We start from the raw sequence: 19,547 nt of genomic DNA, 5'->3' as shown, positions 1-19,547 counted from the left end.
TAGCATACCCATCCCTGCTCACAGAGAGATACATGTGGGCTGAAGAAAGTTGCTTAAAAATATACAATAAAGCAGTCCCAAGCATCGGTCAGGTTATGCAGTTTTGATGGGACTTTTTAGGTGGCAAACTACTACTATCTGGTGTAGTAGTGCAACTGCATTATTCCTCCATGATTCTAGGAGTCAGGCCTTTCCACATCACTAGCATTTACAACATCTTAACTCTAGAGGTAGATCTTTGGCAAAGGCTTCAAAACAAAGACAACGATAAGCGTTTTTAATTTTAAAGAATTTTAATACAAACTTAATATAAACTATTTCAGTCCCTCTTAACATGTAAGACACTGACTCAAAATACTTTTATACCGTTTTTTCAAGTATTGCACAATATAGGTACAAAATTAATATTTACGATTACATTTTCTTCCATAATATATAGCAAAAATCTTTAAACCTTTAACAGAAAATACATTTTTTTGAAAAAAGCAAATATTCGTACATTTTAATTCCACCACTAAAGGAATATCCTGTACACAATTTTGAGAATAGTTGATGTCTTTAAGATGGATATTTTACAATTTCAGTAAAAAAAATACATGAAGCTGCTGCTGTCACAGGTCACTGTAGTAAAAAGATATAAATGCAATACCGTGTCGTAGAAACAATATATATATCCTCTGATATTTTACAAACTTTGTACTAAATTAAATTATACAATTAGAAAAGACCAATAAACCCACTTATTAGTGCCAATTTTTTATAAAAAAAAAATCAGCCATGTCCTTGCTATATCTTAAATACTGTAAGAGGCCATATCTGAGAGTATACTTTAAAATATACAGTCAGTATAAAATAACTTTGTGCTTGGTTGGCAAATGAAAAATGATGCAGGTTTTATTTTTGTAACCAAGCTTGAATGTATCCTTACTATAAGCTTTAAAAAAAAAAAAAAAAAATCTCAAGGAGGTAAAAAAAAAAAAAAAAATCCCCCTTGGGCCCGTGCATTTTAACTTGTACATTTTTTTTTTTCTTTTTTTAGTTAGCCATAACAGGCTGGAATTGCTGGTTAGAATACTGCATGTTATTTAAGCTAAAATTCAAGCCATCTACAAAAGACTTCTCGTTGAGGCCTCCATAGGCCGCAAACACATCAAAGGCATTACTGTACTGGAGAGGACTGAGGTTAAGGGGGCTGTCACCTGGGAACATTCCATTGGTACTACTACCTTGACCCTGCATATTAGGAAAAATAAATTCCTTGGCATTAGGAGAAAGAGCAGAGGCTTTCTGCTGTTGCTGCTGCTGCGGTGGTGGCGGTGGTGGTGGCGGCTGGGATGGCTGTTGCTGCTGCTGCGGCTGCTGCTGGCTACCCAGGCCAAGCCCGTACAGAGAGTGCATTGAGGAAGAGATGGCTTTCTGCTTCAAGAGGTCATTCACATTCAAGCCGAGGTTGATAGGAGAAGTACGTGCAACCTTGTTGCTGCGGCCACTATTCTTCATTTTGGTAGAGCCGAACTTGGTGGCAGCAAAAGTGGCAGTGGTAAAGGTTAAAGGCTGAGTGGACCGGGGCATGAAGGTAGGGCTTACAGCAGCAGAGTGACCAAAGGGAGGCGACGGAGAGCTGGACACGGATGAGGCTGGGTCACTTATGGGCATAAAAACCTGGGCCTCTGGGTTAAAGCTGTTTTTGATCTCTTTATCCAACTCACATCCATTTTCATTATTATCATCCACATAAAGCACCTTCACTGGTCCCTTTTCACCAATTTGGTAGGAAACCTCAAACGGGTCGATCCAAACACTAAGATCCTGTGGCAGATTGCCACGAACATCATCAATGTCCAAACCACTCTCTTTGGATGCTTGTTCAATCACTGGGTCCACTTTCTCCCCTATGTGTATACATCTAAACCCTGATCCTTTGTATGGCTTTTCAGGATACCAGTGCCCTTCATATTTCTTCTTAAGAAGTCTTTCAAGCTCTTCACCAAAAATGTTGACACGTCTCCTGGGAAGCTTATTGTACAAATATGAAATAATAAAATTTAGTGCTACTTGGATTTCAAGCTGCATAGCTGCTATGCCACAAAGTGAGATTTGTGTTTCAACTCCCCCCCAACACACACACACAGTGTTCAGTTTGTGGCAGAGAAACAAATTTTCATTCAAAGTGCTGGTACTTTGTAGATTATCCTTCACCTTGAGTGGTCTTGCTCCTTAAAGAAAAACAAAACAAAACAAAAACAAACATGTCCAAATAAGATAAATCTAAGTCCCACAGCCTTTTCTTACCCCCGGAGTAATTTTACTTTTGAAAAAGTCTAATAGGCTAGAAAGTCAGAAAAATATAATCAGCACAAAATAAAGGAATATACAATAGAAAATTGTTTATTAAAGTTCAAAATCTCATGGGACAACTTAGGATTTACAGTTAAAACAGTATTTTTAACCCTATTATTTACTTTTTTCCCTGAATACAGATCATATATATATATATGTATATATGTATATATGTGTATATGTATAAATGTGTGTGTGTGTATATATGTATATATAAAATCTCCCCCATATGTAGTGTATTTGCTCCCTCAATTCTCACAAGAATATTTATTGGAAACTCTACTCTGCACAACCATCCACCCACCTCCACACACATATATACCAGTTTTAGAAAGTGATCATATTCCTATTCACTAATTTAGAAATGAATTCTGTATTTCAGTTCATTCTGGATATATGCTGCCTAAATCTGCTGTATGGTTAAACATTCAGACATTTGAGAAGTTAGGAAAATTATTTTAATTTCCAAAGTACGTGAAGCTAAAATTAAAAATACTAAATGAACTGCCGTCCTAGTGAACAATAATTATGAACCAAACTATCCTGTATCACGGCCGTCTTAAATATGCTAAGGGCACACAACGTAAAAATCGAGCTTCTCTGTTTTTCCTTTCCAATGTGCGTTTTTCTAAATCTGAAAATACCTCTTTAACAGCAAGTATAACAAAAGCAACAATTAATTTCAAAACTCTATTGATTATTCTCTTTAAAGGGCAGGGTTTCTGAGTTTATTCTGATTTTCAAAACCACCTCCCTCCTTCGCGATAAGAGAACAGCCGGAGAGGCTTGTACGATAAGGTCGACCTTTAAACGTTTGCTGGATCAGCACTGGGTGGGGATAAGAAAAGATCAAGGGCAAACAGAAGATATTTGCGAAAGGGATCTATTTGTACACTGAGGTTGATTTAAAAGGACATTTTAAAAAATCAAGTTGGTGTCAATCCATCTGTTCCATTTTCCATTATTTGTGGTGACAAAGGGAAAAAAGGATCTCCGGCTGCCCCCAAACTACACTTTAAAGCCCCAAGCCCGAGTGCCGGCCAAGGCAGCTGATTAAGCCAAATTGCTTGACGCTGCAGCCGAGAGAAATTCAGGCTCCGCGAAAGGTGGTTTAAAGCAACGCCTTAAGCAGGAGTGTGAAGAATTACATAAACAGCCAGTTGGGTCTCATTAGATTTCTGCTCACAGCTCTCGGAGCCCGAGCGCTGGAGCAGCAGCAGCGAGAGGAGGAGGAGGAGGAGAGGAGGAGGAGCAGGGGGGGAGGAGGAGGAGGAGAGTACAAGTCTCCTCCGAAAACGAGGAGGAGGAGGAGGAGGAGGAAGGCCACGAGAAATGGCAAAGCAACCACTCGGGCCAGGCGCCGGGCAGGTCGGGGCGCCGGCCGCTCCGGGTCAGCCGCTCCCCTCCCCCCGCCGTAACCTGACCCGCCGCCCGCCGCCCGCCCCCCGCCCCCCGCCCGAGGCCCCGGGGACCCGGCCAGAGCCCGGCAGCAGCGGCTCCCCGCACCCCTTGGGGCCCCGCGGAGCCCACCGCGCCCCCGGAGCTCGCCGATCGTCCCGGCGCCCCAACCCCGCCCCCCCCACCCCCGGGCGCCGGCCGGCCCCGCCTCCAGGTCCCGCCGCGCCGGGGCCCCTCCGAGCCGCTCCCCTCCGCGCTCCGGCCGCCGCGCCGCGGTCCCCGAGGGCCCGGGGCTCGACGCCGCTGCAGCCCCGCCGCCCCTCGATACTTACGGGCTGCGTCCACCACAGAGCCGGCCGCCGGGCGGGGGAGCAGGGGCGGCAGGGCGGGGGCTCGGAGGGCGGCGGAGCCCAGCAGGCTGGAGGCTACGCGGCGCCGCCGGGCGGACGACGGGGGCCTGGGCGCGGGCCTCGGGAGCTCGGCGCTGCGGCTCGGGGTGGCGGGGCCGGTCGGGCGAGCGCGCTCCCTTCTCCACACAGCCCGGTGGCCTGGCCCAGCGTCCCGTAGTGCGCCCGCTCCGCGCCGGGCCAGAGCTTCGCTCCTTCTGCCGCGGCGCGCGCCCCGCCTCTCGTTTTATGGGCTCCTCCCCGCCCCCACCCCCTCCCGTAGGGGTGCGCGCGCGCCCGCCTCGCGTCACACAGCTCGGGGCCGCGTAACCATTCCCCGCCCTCCCGCCCCTCACCCCAGACCCTCGGCGGCGGCTCCGCCCCTGCCCTGCCCCTCGACGCCATTGGCCGAGTCCCGCCTGCCCATGTCCTGCCGGGCGGCGGAGGGACCCGGGGGACGAGGCCACACCCCTCCGGCTCCACGACGGCCAATGAGCCGACGTCCTGGGGCCGCCGGGGGCGGGACTAAGAGGAAGCTGGGAAAGGGATTGGGGGAGAGAAGTGCCAGTGAGGGCGACGGTGGTGGGTGGGGCGGCTGACGCCGGGTCCCGGCGAAGCGCCTCGGAGAGAGGGGGGAGGGGAGCCAGGCAGGTGGCGGAGCGGCGGCGAAGAGCGGGGAGAGCCCGAGGCCTCGAGAGGGAGGGGACAGTTTACCAAAAAATGCCCTACGCGAGTGGCACTGTGGCCCGGGAAATCCCCCCCCGTGGACGCGCCACCACATCGGCCTCCGGTGCACGCAGGAGAGCCTCAGAGAAAGGGCGAACTGAGCCGGGGACTCGTGCAGCCGGTTCATTGAATATTAATCACCTCGGGGGCCTAGGCCAACTGCCACCCGGGGAGTGGCAGCAGCAGAACCCGAAGCCGCCGTGCCGGGCAGGGGGTGGGGGTGGGGGAGACACAGCACCTGGCCGCACCTCCGCCCAGGTGACAGTTTAACTGCCTCCGCATCCCTCCTCCGACCTCCCCGTGCGACCCGGCAGCCACTTGGACGCGGGGGTGGCTGGAGACCGCAGGAAGAATCCCATTTTATCCCAAACATCCCGGCCCAGGCCTCCGTGCCAAACTGCGTACGTATCTCAGGGTCTCTGTGCCTGCGCGTGTTTTCAAGTGGTACTTTAACATCAAGACCCATACACGCGGCGCCTTCCTGTAATGCGCGTTTAAGATCCTCTTCGGTTGAAAGAACGGGCGGGGAAGCGCCCCTTTCCACAACCTGCCGCCGAGAGCTCCACGGAGTTCCAGGGGGAGTGGAGGCCAGCGTCCCTCTCGGCTAAAAATATTACTCACAGGTAGCAACGACGCCTGATTGGCCGCGCTTCTCCCCTAGCGGCGAGGCGATTGGCTGCCTGGTATCCAGGAGACCGACGTCAAACTGGCACCGGGAAGAGGAGAGAGCGAGTCGGAGCCGAGGGGAGCTGGGAGGGGGAGAAAGAGGAGCAATGAATGAAGCGCCCCGCGCTGGCCTTCTCTCCCCTTTCCTCTGCGCTCAAGAAGTGCTTCCTGGAAAAACACCAGCTGGGGCTCCGCCTTCCTCTTAAAACGGTGGGGCCTGCGCTCTCAACCTGCTATAAGGAAGTTAAAGCGCGGCTCTCCGCGGGGAGGGGTGTCCGCGGAGCCGGCGGTGTAGACCAGCTGTACTCCTTGGGCGCACACCCGCTTGACTGTTAGGCCTAGAGGCTCTGCGCTTTATGGATGCAAAATCCGGTTGTGGCCTATTCTTCTCCACCCTGACTCTCCTGCCCTCGTGCCTCCACCCCCTGTTCCCCTTTAGAGGGAACCGAATTGATTAAAAAAAAAAAAAAAAAAAAAAAGGCTATTGCTAAAGTCCCCAGTGTGTGTGGGAGGGAAAGGGAAGACAGGTTTGTAGAATGGGTTGAGGGTGGGACTGGTCATTGTATGGATTCCTAAAATTCAGGCGGCGTGTTTTAAGAACATCCAAGTTTTATTCTGATTTTTTTTTTTTTTTTGTCTTTGGATTTTTCTGTAACAAGGGAAAGTGGGATATGATGGTGAAAGTGTTGGAAGTGCTTTATTTTATGGAAACATTTTAAATGAAATGTTTCTCTGCATCAAAATAGTCCATGTGTTTTCTACTTTTTGCTCGGTTGTATCTTTTGTTTCCTATAATGAACATTCGTTCCATTCGTTATAAAAAAAAAAAAGTGAGTTATTTTTAATTTTTTAATTAGTTGAGCACAGAAATTACAAGAAGCAAGATAGTATATTTTGGGAATGGAGTATCAAGAGAAACACTTCATCTTTCACGTGCTCCAGAGCATAATTTCTCTTACCATTAGGCAAATAATACTGTACCAAACATCCAGAATTGCAGGACCATGTGTTGGGCCATGTGTCTTGATTTGTAATTTGGAAAATATATCACTATAATTAGAGGAGCATATTAGGCTTGGCTGACATTAAAATGTCTAACCAAAGATAGATGAATTGCCATGTTGTCAACCTTATCTATACTTTTCAAGAATTCTCAAAGAGAAGGCACAAATTCTCTTTTTTGCATGTACCCAATCTATAATCCCAGCCTTAAAATTCAAGAGCAGTCATCCAATAGGTTCTGATTAATTATCAATGGCAGTAAGTAGAATTTTTAAATAAAAAATTTAGATGTCAAAAATGTATGAGTTTTTGGAACTCAGTCGAAGGATATGAGAACGTTTCAAAGCAAATATAAACACACACACACACATTAAGGCCCCACAGCATACTGGGCAAAGTACTGAAGTGCAGGTATTGGCAGATCTGATTTTACCCATTTCTATGAACCTTCAGTTCTCTCACCTATAAAGAGGGTTGGATACATAATCTCTAAACATCTCTTTCAATTTAAAAATTCCACGTTTAAAACCCAATGCCCCTAAAGTAAATTACAATGTAGTTCTTTTTTAAAAAACAGTTTACAGGGCAGCCCGGGTGGCTCAGTGGTTTAATGTGGCCTTCAGCCCAGGGCATGATCCTGGAGACCCAGGATCGAGTCCCATATCAGGCTCCCTGCATGGAGCCTGCTTCTCCCTCTGCCTCTCTCTCTCTATGTGTCTCTCATGAATAGATAAATAAAATCTTTAAAAAAAATATATATATATATATATAGTTTACAAGTAAAAGGAAAACCAGATTCATAGCCTTCCAAGTCACAGGTATAAAATTTCCTTTATACAAGTTTTACACTTTAAATGCCCTCCCCACCCCTCCATCACTTATTACCACTTAACATTTACTTTGGAATTACACAGGGGAGTGAACTGCTAAATGATTATTTTGATTTATGGAGGGAAAAAAAAAGCATTTGATATGAGGCTCCAGGTGGTTATCACAACAATAGATATTCCTGCCTGTGGACAAGTAATAGTCACTGAAAATCACAGCATTTGCCTTTCCCCACTTTGCATTCCACATGACTCCTGGAGCAGTGCCTCACACTGAAGGTAACTATTGTTTGGTAAACAAATATGTTCTAATATCATTATGAAACACAATTCTTGAAAGTGCTGTGAATTATTATCTCATTCACACATATAAACGCATATATACTCCCACCTTGATTTCTGAGAGACATGTCCTAAACCTTCAAATTCTCATTGTTTCTTTGTAAACTGAGGATTACAGGAAAGTTACCATCACCTGATGTGTACTTATTATGGCTTGTTTAGCTTCTAGAGAATCAACTTTGTGTCTTGAAAGTTAGCACACGAGCATAATATTTTTATCCTTATTGTCGTTCATTTCTTGTGGACAGTCATGCAATATGAACCATGCACATTTTTAAATTGTTGGTGAGGAACAATTATAAAATAATCACCAAGTTATTAAAAACCAAGTAAACCAATTCTTTCCTAAACATTTTTCACAGGAAGTCACACATTTATGACTGAAGAAACCTCATTGTGGTTTCCTGTGGCTTTTCATATGGGTTAGTGGATGAGAGCCATTCATTCTCTAAAAGAGATGGGAACACAGACAGTTGTAATTGAAAGATAACTAGATAACACTGAACATACTCATTTATCTTTGGGACAAGCAATTCCACTGAAGGAATTGGTCCAGTAGGAAAATATGTCCTTATAACTTGCTTACTCCCTATTATCTTGATGAGCAAAAATCCAAACCAAATCTTTGCATTTCTTTCCATTAGCAAAGGCTAAGGATTTTGGTTTCAGCCAGAGATTATACTTGCAGATTCTGGGAGTTGATACAGTGTTCACAACATTCTACACACAAAGAACATTAATTGATTAACATTTATTAATAATATTAGAATGCTTTAAATATATGAATTCCAGATTTCACCTGTTGTATACCATGTTACAAAAAATGGTAAGTGTTCTATTATAATGATACATAAATTTAAAGCATAGATTGTTTTACAGCTCTACTTACTCAAATAGAATTACATACATAAAATTTAGTTTATAAAATAGATACATGGTCCAACAATATATATGATGGTTTCTAAGAAAGCTTTACTCTTCTTATCAAAGGAACCTATGCCAGTTACTATTGCCACATAACAAACTATCCAAAACTTAGCAACATAAAACATCTATTTTATTATGTTCTGAGATCCTGTAGATCAGAAATTCAGACAGAGTACAGGAGACAGATGGCCTTTCTATGCCACACAACATCTGGAGCTTCAGCTGGGAAGACTCAAACACTCAAGAATCATCTGGAGCAGATTTGTCTAATAGAACTTTCTCCAATGATAGAAACATCTATATTGTCCAATATGATAGCCACTAGTCACCTGTGGCTCTTGTACACTTGAAATGTAGCCAGAGTGATTGAGGAACTAATGTTTTCATTTACTTTTAATTAAATGTGAATTGAAATAACCATAGATGGCCAGCGGCTCCTGAATGGAACAGTGTGAATCTGGAGGCTTCTTCACTTATCTCTCTAGCATCTGGGCTGGGATGACCCAAAGGCTGGACTCCGTTAGCACTGTCAGTTGGAGCATCTTACACATGGCCTCTGAACTCTCCTTGTGGCTTGGGCTTCTCATAGCATGGTAGCTGGTTCTGAGAGGAAGCATCCCAAGAAGGAGTTTCTGAAGATCAAACATTCTAAGAGAGGCACATGGAAGGTGTATGGCCTTTTACTGATCGAGCCTTGTAAGTCACAAAGCACCACTTCTCCCATATCCATTGGTTGAAGTAATCATAAGTCTGTCTAGAGTCAAGAGGAAAGCATAGAGACTGACCCACCTCTAAAGGGAGTAATGTCAATGAATTTGGGATCCTTTCTAAAAATCACCACTGGGAAACTTCCACCTTTTTTTCTGCCTTAACATAAATCTGATGGCAGGAGCTGCAGCAGCCCTTTTATCACCATGAAGAGGATGCAAGATAATCACAGAGATAAAGGCTCTGATCAAAGCTTGTGACTATCTCTAGTCTACTTTTTTTTTTTTTAAGATTTTATTTATTCATGAGAGACACAGAGAGAAAGAGAGGCAGAGACACAGGCAGAGGGAGAAACAGGCTCCATGCAGGGAGCCCGATGCAGGACTCCATCCCAGGTCTCCAGGATCATGCCCTGGGCTGAAGGCAGTGCTAAACCGCTGAGCCACCAGACTGCCCTCTAGTCTACTTCTTAAGCCAACATGAAACCCTCCATGACTTTTAGCTGAACATGTTCTCATCAAAAACACTAACTTAACAGCTTTTAAGGAAACGTGAACTTGATTCTTTAAAAAAATAAAATTTTATCTAGTCTGAATATTAGGGTTTCTTTCTCTCTATAAAACCTTGAGGGGTGCCTGGGTGGCTCATTTGGTTAAACATCCATCTTTTTATCTCAGCTCAGGTTTTGATCTCAGGGTCATGGTTCAAGCCTCATATTGGGCTCCATGGTGGCTGTGGAACCTACTTAAACACCTGGAAATGCTCTTTGTAGAAAATTTGGAAAACGAACCGAAGAAGAAAATAGCAATCACCCTTATCTCACCATGTGGTGATAACCATTGTAAGCATCCTGCTCTGATTCTTTCTGAATGAGTTTCTACTACATGTGCAGATTTGTATCCTGCAGGGCACTCAGTATTATGTGGTTTCTATTTTCCCCTGACACTAAGCATTGTCATAATTATCATTTTTAAGGACTGCATTCTCGGATTTAGAATAATTTGATCATTGCTCAGCATGATTAACAATGTATCTGTATAAAAACAATCATATTTAACAAACATAAAAAATATTTTTAAATTTATTGCTTAAGTATAGTTGACATACAATGTCATATTGGTTCCAGGTGTACAACATGTGTGTGTATATATATATATATATATATATATATATATATATATATATACACACACACACACTTTACTCAATGTTCATCATGGTAAGTGTATTCACCATCTGTCACCATACAATGTTATTACATCATTGACTATATTGCCCTTGCTATACTTTTCATCCTCTGATTTATTTATTTTATAACTAGATGTTTGTACCTCTTAATCCCCTTCACCACTTCACTCACTCCTTCCCTCTGGCAACCACCAGTTTGTTCTCTGTATTATGGAGTCTGCTTGGTTTGTTTGTTCATTTGCTTTGTTTTTTAGATTCCACGTAGAAGTGAAATCATATGGTGTTTGTCTTTCTCTGATTTATTTCACTTAGCCTAATACCCTCTAAGTTGATTCATGTTGTCACTAATGGCAAGATTTCGTTCTTTTTTGTGACTGAGTCATATTGTGTGTGTGTGTGTGTGTGTGTGTGTGTGTGTGCCAAATCTACTTTTTCATTCATCAATGCACACATTTTATATATAAATCTTTAACTACATCCCTGATTATTTCTTTGGGATTGTTCCATAAGTGTATTTACTGGGTCAAAGCAAAGGGATCTTTTTTAAGGGTCTTAGTACATAATGAAAATCCACTTTCTGGAAAGATTGTGCTATTTTACACTCCCAGTGTATATAATTATGTCTGTCTCACCAATCTGTCTGTCTCATCAATCTTATTGACCAATAAGATTTTTTTTTAATTCTTGGCTATTTGATAAATAAGATGGTATCTCTTTGTTGTTTTAATTTACATTTCCTTGATCTTACGTAGGATGAACATGTTTTCACATATTTCTCAGCTCTATATTACTCTTTCAGTGAATTTTCTAGCAATACCTTTTCTCCACATTTCTATGAGAGATCTTTGTATGTTTCTTTTTAATTCATTTGAGCATCTTGCATACTGTATGCCAAAATATTGCTGAACATGACTCTTTTTATAAGATTTTATTTATTTATTTGAGAGAGAGTATGAAAGAATACAAGCAGGGGGTAGGGGCAGAGGGAGAGGGAGAAGCAGACCCCCTACTGCTGATGACCCCCTAGCCCCTGATGAGGGGCTCGATCCCAGAACCCTGAGATCATGACCTGAGCTGAAGGCAGATGCTTAACTGACTGAGCCATAGGTGCCCTCCTGAATATGATTCTGATCTTATTTTTTAAAAAAGATTTTATTTATTCATGAGAGAGACAGAGAGAGAGAGGCAGAGAGAGATAAGCAGGCTCTATGCAGGGAGCCCAATGTGGGACTCAATCCTGGGACCCCAGGATCATTCCCTGGGCCGAAGGCAGGCGCTCAACCCCTGAGCCACCCAGGCATCCCATGATTCTGACCTTAAATTTTATTTTCAAACTTGCCCAAATGTTATGTTTTATTTTGTATTTATTTTTTATTTTAATCGCTTGGTGCTCATCACAACAAGTGCACTCCTTCATCCTCATCACCTATTTTCCCCATCCTCCCACCTACCTCCCCTCTGGTAACCATCAGTTTGTTCTCTAGAGTTCCATCTATTTTTATCCCACATTTAATCCATTTTGAATTTATTTTTGTGTATGGTGAAAGAAAGTGGTCCAGTTTCATTCTTCTTCATGTTGTTGTCTGGTTTTCCCAACACCATTTTTTGAAGAGACTGTCCTTTTTTCCATCAGATATTCTTTTCTGTTTTGTTGAAGATTAAGTGACCATATAATTGTGGGTTTATTTCTGGATTTTCTATTCTGTTCCATTGATCTGTGTGCCAGTACCATACTGTTTTGATAACTACAGCTCTGTAATGTAACTTGAAGTTTGGAATTGTGATGCCTCCAGCACTGCTTTTCTTTCTCAAGATTGCTTCTGCTATTTGGGGTCTTTTGTGGCCCCATACAAATTTTAAGATCATTTGTTCTAGCTCTGTGATAAATGCTGGTGATATTTTGATAGGGATTGCAATGAATGTGTGGATTACTTTATGTAGTATAGACATTTTAACAATATTTATTCTTGCAATCCATGAGCATAGAATGGAATTTCATCAGTGTTTTATAGTTTTCAGAGGGTCTTCTACCTGTTTGTGGAAACTTGATTTCTTATGTATTGTTTAACTTTTTAGCATTTGGTCTGATTCAAAGGTTATCATTTTTAAAGATTTTATTTATTCATGAAAGACACTCACAGAGAGAGGCAGAGACATAGGCAGAGGGAGAAGCAGGCTCCATGCAGGGAGCCCGATGTGGGATTGATCCTGGGACTCCAGGATCATGCCCTGGGCTGAAGGCGGATGCTCAACCGCTGAGCCACCCAGGTATCCCATCAATGCTTTTAAAAAAAACAAAACAGTTCTAGTGATATTTACTCAATTTTCTTTATCCTTGATCTTTCTGCCACACATCACACTGTTTACTTGAAATACTTCCATTTGATTTTGTGCATTCATGTGCTGATATAGGATGTACCAGCATGGCTCCCACTTCTTATTGTCTCAGCTGTAGTTGAGCAGAGTAGAAAAATTAGGAACTTGAAATGACAGAGTGTTTAAGTCCTTCTCTGCTGGGTGTGAGCTGAGTATTGCTACACTGAGTCTCAGCCTTTGTGTAATGAATAGAAGCAATAACTCCCTCTGACCTGTGTGAGGATCTAATGAGATCATGCCTATGAAATTGCTTGGTGGACTGTAAACCCCTACGTAGATATTAACATTGTCTTCCTTCCTCCCTCCCTTCCACTTCCTCCCCTTCCTCCTCCCTTCCCCACCTCTCCCCTCCTCTTCTCCTCTTTTTCCTCCTCCTTTGCTTCTTCTATCCAATGGAAATTTGATTCAGTTCAAGTAAGAAAGTATGTGAAATTGGCTGTAAACTGTAAGTGGGTATCATGGACACTCTCTTCTCTCATATACAGTATCCCCAACTCTGTCACTTCCATCTTCAAAATATTTCTCAGAACCTCAAACCTTGGTGTTTTAGATTGTTACTTAATTCTTAGGTTATCTTCCTTTCCATGGGTTTATGTCCCACTCCTATGTTGGATTGATTCCAAGCTTTTTTATGTCTTTGCACATGAGCTCTGTAGAGACTTACAGCCTATCAATATTGACTGATTGATGGCTTTGCTCCATAGTTGTCTGATCTAATGAAAGAACATAGACTATTTGAGAAAGGGGAAGGGTATTGATACTCTGGAGAAGAGGCTGGATAGGCAGAAGCCAGATTACTGAGGGCCTTGTGTTTGGATATTGGGAATTTTGCCTTTAACAGATGAGAAGATATTAAGTGATTTTTCAGTAGGGAAATGACATTGTTGGAATTTGGTTTGGAACATATTTTATTTAACTCTGGACCCCAGAGCCTAGGATAGCACTCGGTATGCAGGAATTGCCATCAATCTGTGTTCAGTTGCTTTTATCACTAAACAGAATATTCTTCAATTGTTTGATTATTCTGAAGATGAGATACTTTGTCTTTTAGGGAGGAAGTAGATCACGTCTGCAGACCTACCAGTATTTCTACCCATCTTGGTACAAAAGAAAAAGGATCAATTCTGTGGCAGGGTTTAAGCCAAAAACTTTTGGTTTCTGGAAAACCTAAAAACTTTCTGTGGGAAAATTCTGGCTGGGGCAGAAGATTGGTTTCTTCTACCTCAACCTTTTCTGTCGTGCTGAGTATTTGTTGCTACTTTAGACAACCCCTCCTGGGTTTTGTTTGAGCATCCACCCCTCTCCCATTCTCCATTCATCCCTCTCCTTTGGGTATTAACTTCTAGGCTGGAGACAACTAGAACATGGCATTCTCCTGGCCATTGTGATGGGTTCAGGGATGGTCACTGACCTAATTAGGCCAATCAGAGTCAATAACTCTCAACTGTGTTTGAGATGTTGGGAATAAAGACTGTTTTCCCATGAAATGTGAACCTGGAAAAATCCATTGTTGAGGCTTCTGGGGCCATCTTAGTACCATCAGGAGAGAGATTGCTGCAAATTCAGCTAACATAGGCAAAACATGGAGAAAAAATAAGTACCTGAGGGTGCCTGGGTGACTCAGTTGGTTAAGCGTCTGCCTTTGGCTCAGGTCATGATCCCAGGGTCCTGGGATTGAGTCCTGCATCAGGCTCCCTGCTCTAAAGGGAGCCTGCCTCTCTCTCCCTCTCTCACTAATAAGTAAATACAATCTTTAATGAAAGAAAGAAAGAAAGAAGGAAAGAAAGAAAGAAAAGAAAGAGAGAAAGAAAGAAAGAAAGAAAGAAAGAAAGAAAGAAAGAAAGAAAAGAACCTGATAAAACCTTTAAGCCCCTACATCACCTCTACCTGGACTTTATGCTACAAGATGTCCCAAAAGAGAAGAGCCTGAGCAAAGGGCTTTGTGCTACCACTTTAACAGACAGTGAAATCCTAGGGAGCAGGAGTGAAGGACAAAGGGAATAAAGCACCAAAGGAGAGAGAACCAATCCAAGGTTGCATCATTGAGCCAGCCACTGTGAAGTACAATTGTTTGATCCCACCATGGGCTAGTCCTTCAAGAAGCAACATAAACTGTGTCCCAGGGCAATCCACTGGAGAAAGGAAAGGGCCAAGAATTAATTCAATAATTCCCATTTTCCACTGGTCAAAGGATGCATATCACAGGCTGTTAACTCTCCCACATTTCTGGGTTTGGAATATTGGAAGACAAACAGGATCCTGCACCTCCGTGTCAACTGGGAAGTCTTGAGGCAAGAGGCCATTGACAAGGTGTGAGCTGAGAAGCTGTCAAATTGTGCTGTCAAATTATGAAGTTAGAGCCTGTGCAGCAGCTGGAGGGAGAGAAGGTGAGGCCAAGAGAACCTAAGTAGTGCCTAAGAGGCACCTCAGATACTCCTGAGTTAATAATAAGGCCCTTTTTGGCTAAAGCCAGCTGGGTTAGGTTTCTACATAAGCAACCTTGTGTTTACAAATTCCATCTCCCCACTCCCTAGACTGCTGTAACACTCACTGCCTGGGCCATTCATTTGGCATGAAAGTGTGCGCTGTCTTTTTGTTACTTAACGATCTTGCACGTCCTATCCAAGAGAGCTGTGTGGCTGTGAGGGCAAGGCAGTAGCCCTGTGCCTGTGCCATTCACAGAATGCTTAATAACTATTTGGCTGAACTGACTTTTTCAGATTCATAAAATTCAGCATTCTGCTATTTGGCCGCTCTCATCCCAATGGGCTTGTCCCAGTGTATGCTGGCTTTTTTAACTTGTTAAAAATTTGTCGTTTGGGCAGTACTTACACAATGAATCACCACATGATTTCACATGCCCAGTGGCATTTGGATTCTAAAGTTAAATCACTGTTCTTCTATTCTCACTCTGGTTAATATGAAAAAATATTAAGGTGCAGAATAGCTCTAGAAGATTCGATATTGACCAAAACTGGAATTCTGGAAGCTAAGAGTGAGTAGAGAAAACAACCAGAAGGAAATAATGAAGTCATAGAATAATAAGCATGATTTGGTAGATACCTGTATTCTTGCAGGACTTGCCAATGATAGATATTCTTTTCAAACATCCATGGAAAAGTTTAAAATTGGCTGCATAATAGAGCACAAAGAAAATGTCCATAAATTCCCCAGAGAAGAAACCTTCTGACCTAAAAGTTCCAAAGAACATTAACACTAGAAAGTAATGACAAATGTAAAAAAAAAAAAAAAAAAAACAAAAACCAAATCCATTCACTTTCGATTTTAAAGATTTTTATTTATTTATTCATGAGAGACACAGAGAGAGAGAGAGCCAGAGACACAGGCAGAGTGAGAGGCAGGCTCCCCGTGTGGAGCCCGATGCAGGATTCTATCCCAGGACCCTGGGATCACAACCTGAGGGGAAGGCAGACTCTCAACCACTGAGCCACCCTGGTGCCCCTATTCACTTGCAATTTTAAAGCAGTTTTTGCAATAGCTTTTGCATTAAAGAGGAAATCAGAACTGAAATTTCTGTAATTTGTAGTTAAGTAGGAAATCAAATTTGAAACATGGATCACTTTAGAATAATGACAGCATAGACACTACCTACCAAGTTCTATATGACGCACAGAGAGTGATAATTGGAGGGAAATTTATTACCTTAAGCACACTTATAGAATATAAGAAAAGCTGAAACTAAGTTATCTAAGCATACAGTTCAGGATGCTAGAAAAAGAGAAACAAAAAATAGACCTAAATCAAGCAGAAGGTAAGAATTAACAAGGATAAAATGGATGAAATAACAAATATCAGGTGTCTAAAATAAAAAGCTGATAATTGATAGATAAAATTTTTAAGTCTGATTAAGGGAAAAGGGCTCAAACTGACAATTTTTAGAAACAGGAGGAGAACATGATTATAGAAACAGAGGTTATTAAAGAATTTAGAAGGGCATCTGAGTGGCTCAGCAGTTAAGAGTCTGCTTTCAGCTCAGGCCATGATCCTGGGGTCCTGGGATCAAGCCCTGCATTGGGCTTCCTGCTCCAAGGGAAACCTGCTTCTCCCTCTCCTGCTCCCTACCCCCGCCCCCCGCTGTTTGTGCTCTCTCTTAAATAAATACATAAATACATAATAAAATATTAAAAAAAAGAACTTAGAGAATACTATGCCCAACTGCATTAAATCTAGATGAAAATTACAATTCTCAGGGAAAACATAAATTATCTCAATTGACTCAAGAAATAGTATCAAACCCAAATAGATCACCAACAATGGAAAAAATAGTTTGAAATCTACCCACAGTGGGGCACCAGGCTGCTTTAGTTGGTGGAGCATGTGACTCTGGATCTCAGGGTCCTGATTTCAAGCCCCAGGCTGGGCATAAAGCTGACTTTTAAAAGAAAAAAAAAGTAAAATCTACCCATGGAAAAGAAATGAGGCCAGTGTGGTTTTACAAATAAGATCTTATAAATTCATTCTATGAGGCTGGCATAATGCTGATACCAAAGTGGACAAGCATAAACAACCAAGAAGGAAACCAAAAGCTAAACTTGCTTATAAACACAGATTTTTAAAATTCTAAATGAAATATTAGCCAATTGGATCAGTGTATTAAAATAATGCAAAGATGGTTCAAAACTAAGATAACTTAATGAAATTCACTACATTCATATACCAAAGAGAGAAAACTTCTGATAATTTCAATTGCCAAAAAAACCCACCCAAAACCAAGACCAAAAAACCTCCACATACTTCTAGTAGAATACAATACCCTTTTGTGACTGGGGAAAAATAAAACCTTCTCATAAGTGAAGCAGGAAAGAAAACATCTTTGCGGCACCTGGCTGGCTCAGTGGGTAGAGCACGTGGCTCTTGATCTCGGGATCATGAGTTTGAGCCCCACATTGGGTGCAGAGTTTACCTAAATAAACTTAAAAAAAAATCCTGAACTTGATAAAATCTCCATTAGAAACCTAAGAAACCTACAGCTAAAAAAAAAAAAAAAGAAAAAAAAAAAGAAACCTACAGCTACAGCAAATGCTAAACAGCAAAGTATTAGAAGCATTTTCTTTAAAGTCAGGATTGAGACAAACTGAGTTGATACCATTGTTATTAGTACATGAACCTAGAGTACCTATCACTGCAGTAAGATGAAAAACAAGAGTTATACATCAACATGAAAAGAGACAAATGGCATTAGTTCTAGATGATATGATAATATATGCAGAACTTCCAGGCTCAACCCCTTAAAAAATGATTATGGCTTAAAAAAGAATCTAACAAGGTGGTAAATTATAAAGGAAACATATGCACACACACAAGCCAGTAGCTTTCCTATATATCAGCAATAATAAATTAGGAAATATGATAGAAAAAAAAGATACAACTCATGTTAATAATAAAAACTAAAAAGAAAAAAAAAAAACTAAAAAGGAACTTAGGAACAAATTATCAAAAAATGTACAGGACTTATGGAAAAAAAAACTATGGACTTTCTTAAAGGATGCACAAATGTTGAATGTATGGAGAAACAATTTATCTTCTTAAAATGATGAAAAAACTCAGTATTAAAAAGATATTAATTCTCCTCCAAATTAGTTCCTATTGACATTCCAGCAGGACTTTTTATGGATATGCTGATTCTGAAATTCATCTGGAAGAGTAAACATACAAGAATAGCCAAGAACATTTTGAAATAGAAGAATAATGACAGGAGCACCTCCTGTTATATGTCAAGACATACAACAAAGATACCAAAGATTATAATAGTAAAAAATGAGGTATTGATGTAGGAAAAACCAAGTAGGTGAGGAAACAGAACAGAGTCCTGAAGCATATCCTGTATAAATAGGAACTTAGTTTATGATAATGATGGCAATCACAATTTATGGGGCAAAATGGTGTCGGAACAGATGGCTATCAATTTTAGGAAGAAATTCAAGGTGGTTTAAAAATCAAAACATTTTTAAAGCCTATAAACAATTAAAGATAAATGTAGAAACATATTTTTGAAATCTTGAGCTTGGGCAGGGCTTTCTATGGAAGGCCCAGATCCCAAAGGCCATAAGGAAAAGATTAACAGACTGACTATAGATAAATAGATTTATCTCTTAATAAGCAGATTAAGGAAATCATAAACAATATTAACACACAAAAGGCCAAGTGAGAGAAACCATTTGTGACTTAAGCAAAGAGCAAAAGATTAATACCATAATATATAAATAACTTCTACAAAACATCTGAAAGATATAAATTCAATGAAAATTGCCCAACATTAAAATGGAGTTAATTCATTGAAGAAAAAAAACACAATTTATTAATAAATATATAAAATGATGATCTCACAAAACAAAAATGACAACAATAAGGTATTTCATTTTATCCACTGGTTTGATGAAACTTACCAAAAATTGCTAAATGTTAGCATTGACAAAAGAGTGGGGAAAGAGGTCTCTAACAGGAATCTGAATTGACTAAGTACAAGGGTGGGAGTGGACATTGGTGCCATTTTGTAGTAAGAACAAAAATGCCCATATGTTTGCAGAAAGACACATCTTTAAAGATACTTCACAGATAATTACAGTATAGAATCGTGAAGGAGATGGAAATAAATGTCCATCCCCAAAGGCTAGTTGAATAATTTCCATCCATCTTGAAC

The 19,547-nt window shown here is 41.4% G+C and overlaps 1 protein-coding gene and 1 long non-coding RNA gene across 5 annotated transcripts in view; one reads left to right on the top strand and one right to left on the bottom strand.

The window, feature by feature from the left end:
* Positions 1–274: 274 nt before the first annotated feature.
* On the bottom strand, positions 275–5,489 carry TOB1 (transducer of ERBB2, 1). 3 transcript variants are annotated; one of them, XM_077852729.1, is made up of 2 exons: positions 5,472–5,489; positions 275–2,216 (listed from the first exon to the last, which is right to left on the bottom strand). In XM_077852729.1, the coding sequence occupies exon 2, from the start codon at positions 2,071–2,073 to the stop codon at positions 1,036–1,038; it is 1,038 nt and encodes a 345-aa protein (XP_077708855.1). In that variant the 5' UTR covers positions 2,074–2,216; positions 5,472–5,489; the 3' UTR covers positions 275–1,035. The 3 variants fall into 3 exon arrangements, with proteins under 3 accessions (XP_077708855.1, XP_077708854.1, XP_077708857.1); XM_077852728.1 differs by lacking the exon at positions 5,472–5,489 and adding an exon at positions 5,256–5,274; XM_077852731.1 differs by lacking the exon at positions 5,472–5,489 and adding an exon at positions 4,071–4,344.
* The window catches only part of LOC144286366 (uncharacterized), a 30,745-nt gene continuing 15,951 nt past the window's right edge, over positions 4,754–19,547 (top strand). Inside the window, exon 1 of one of the 2 annotated variants that reach the window (XR_013354445.1) lies at positions 4,754–5,251. This is a non-coding gene — a long non-coding RNA (uncharacterized LOC144286366). The remainder of the gene's footprint in view (positions 5,252–19,547) is intronic. The other variant, XR_013354444.1, reaches the window with a different exon arrangement.

This window comes from Canis aureus, chromosome 16 (genome assembly GCF_053574225.1).
Source record: "Canis aureus isolate CA01 chromosome 16, VMU_Caureus_v.1.0, whole genome shotgun sequence".
Lineage (NCBI taxonomy): Eukaryota > Metazoa > Chordata > Mammalia > Carnivora > Canidae > Canis > Canis aureus.
This window is presented reverse-complemented; position numbering and strand designations above follow the sequence as displayed.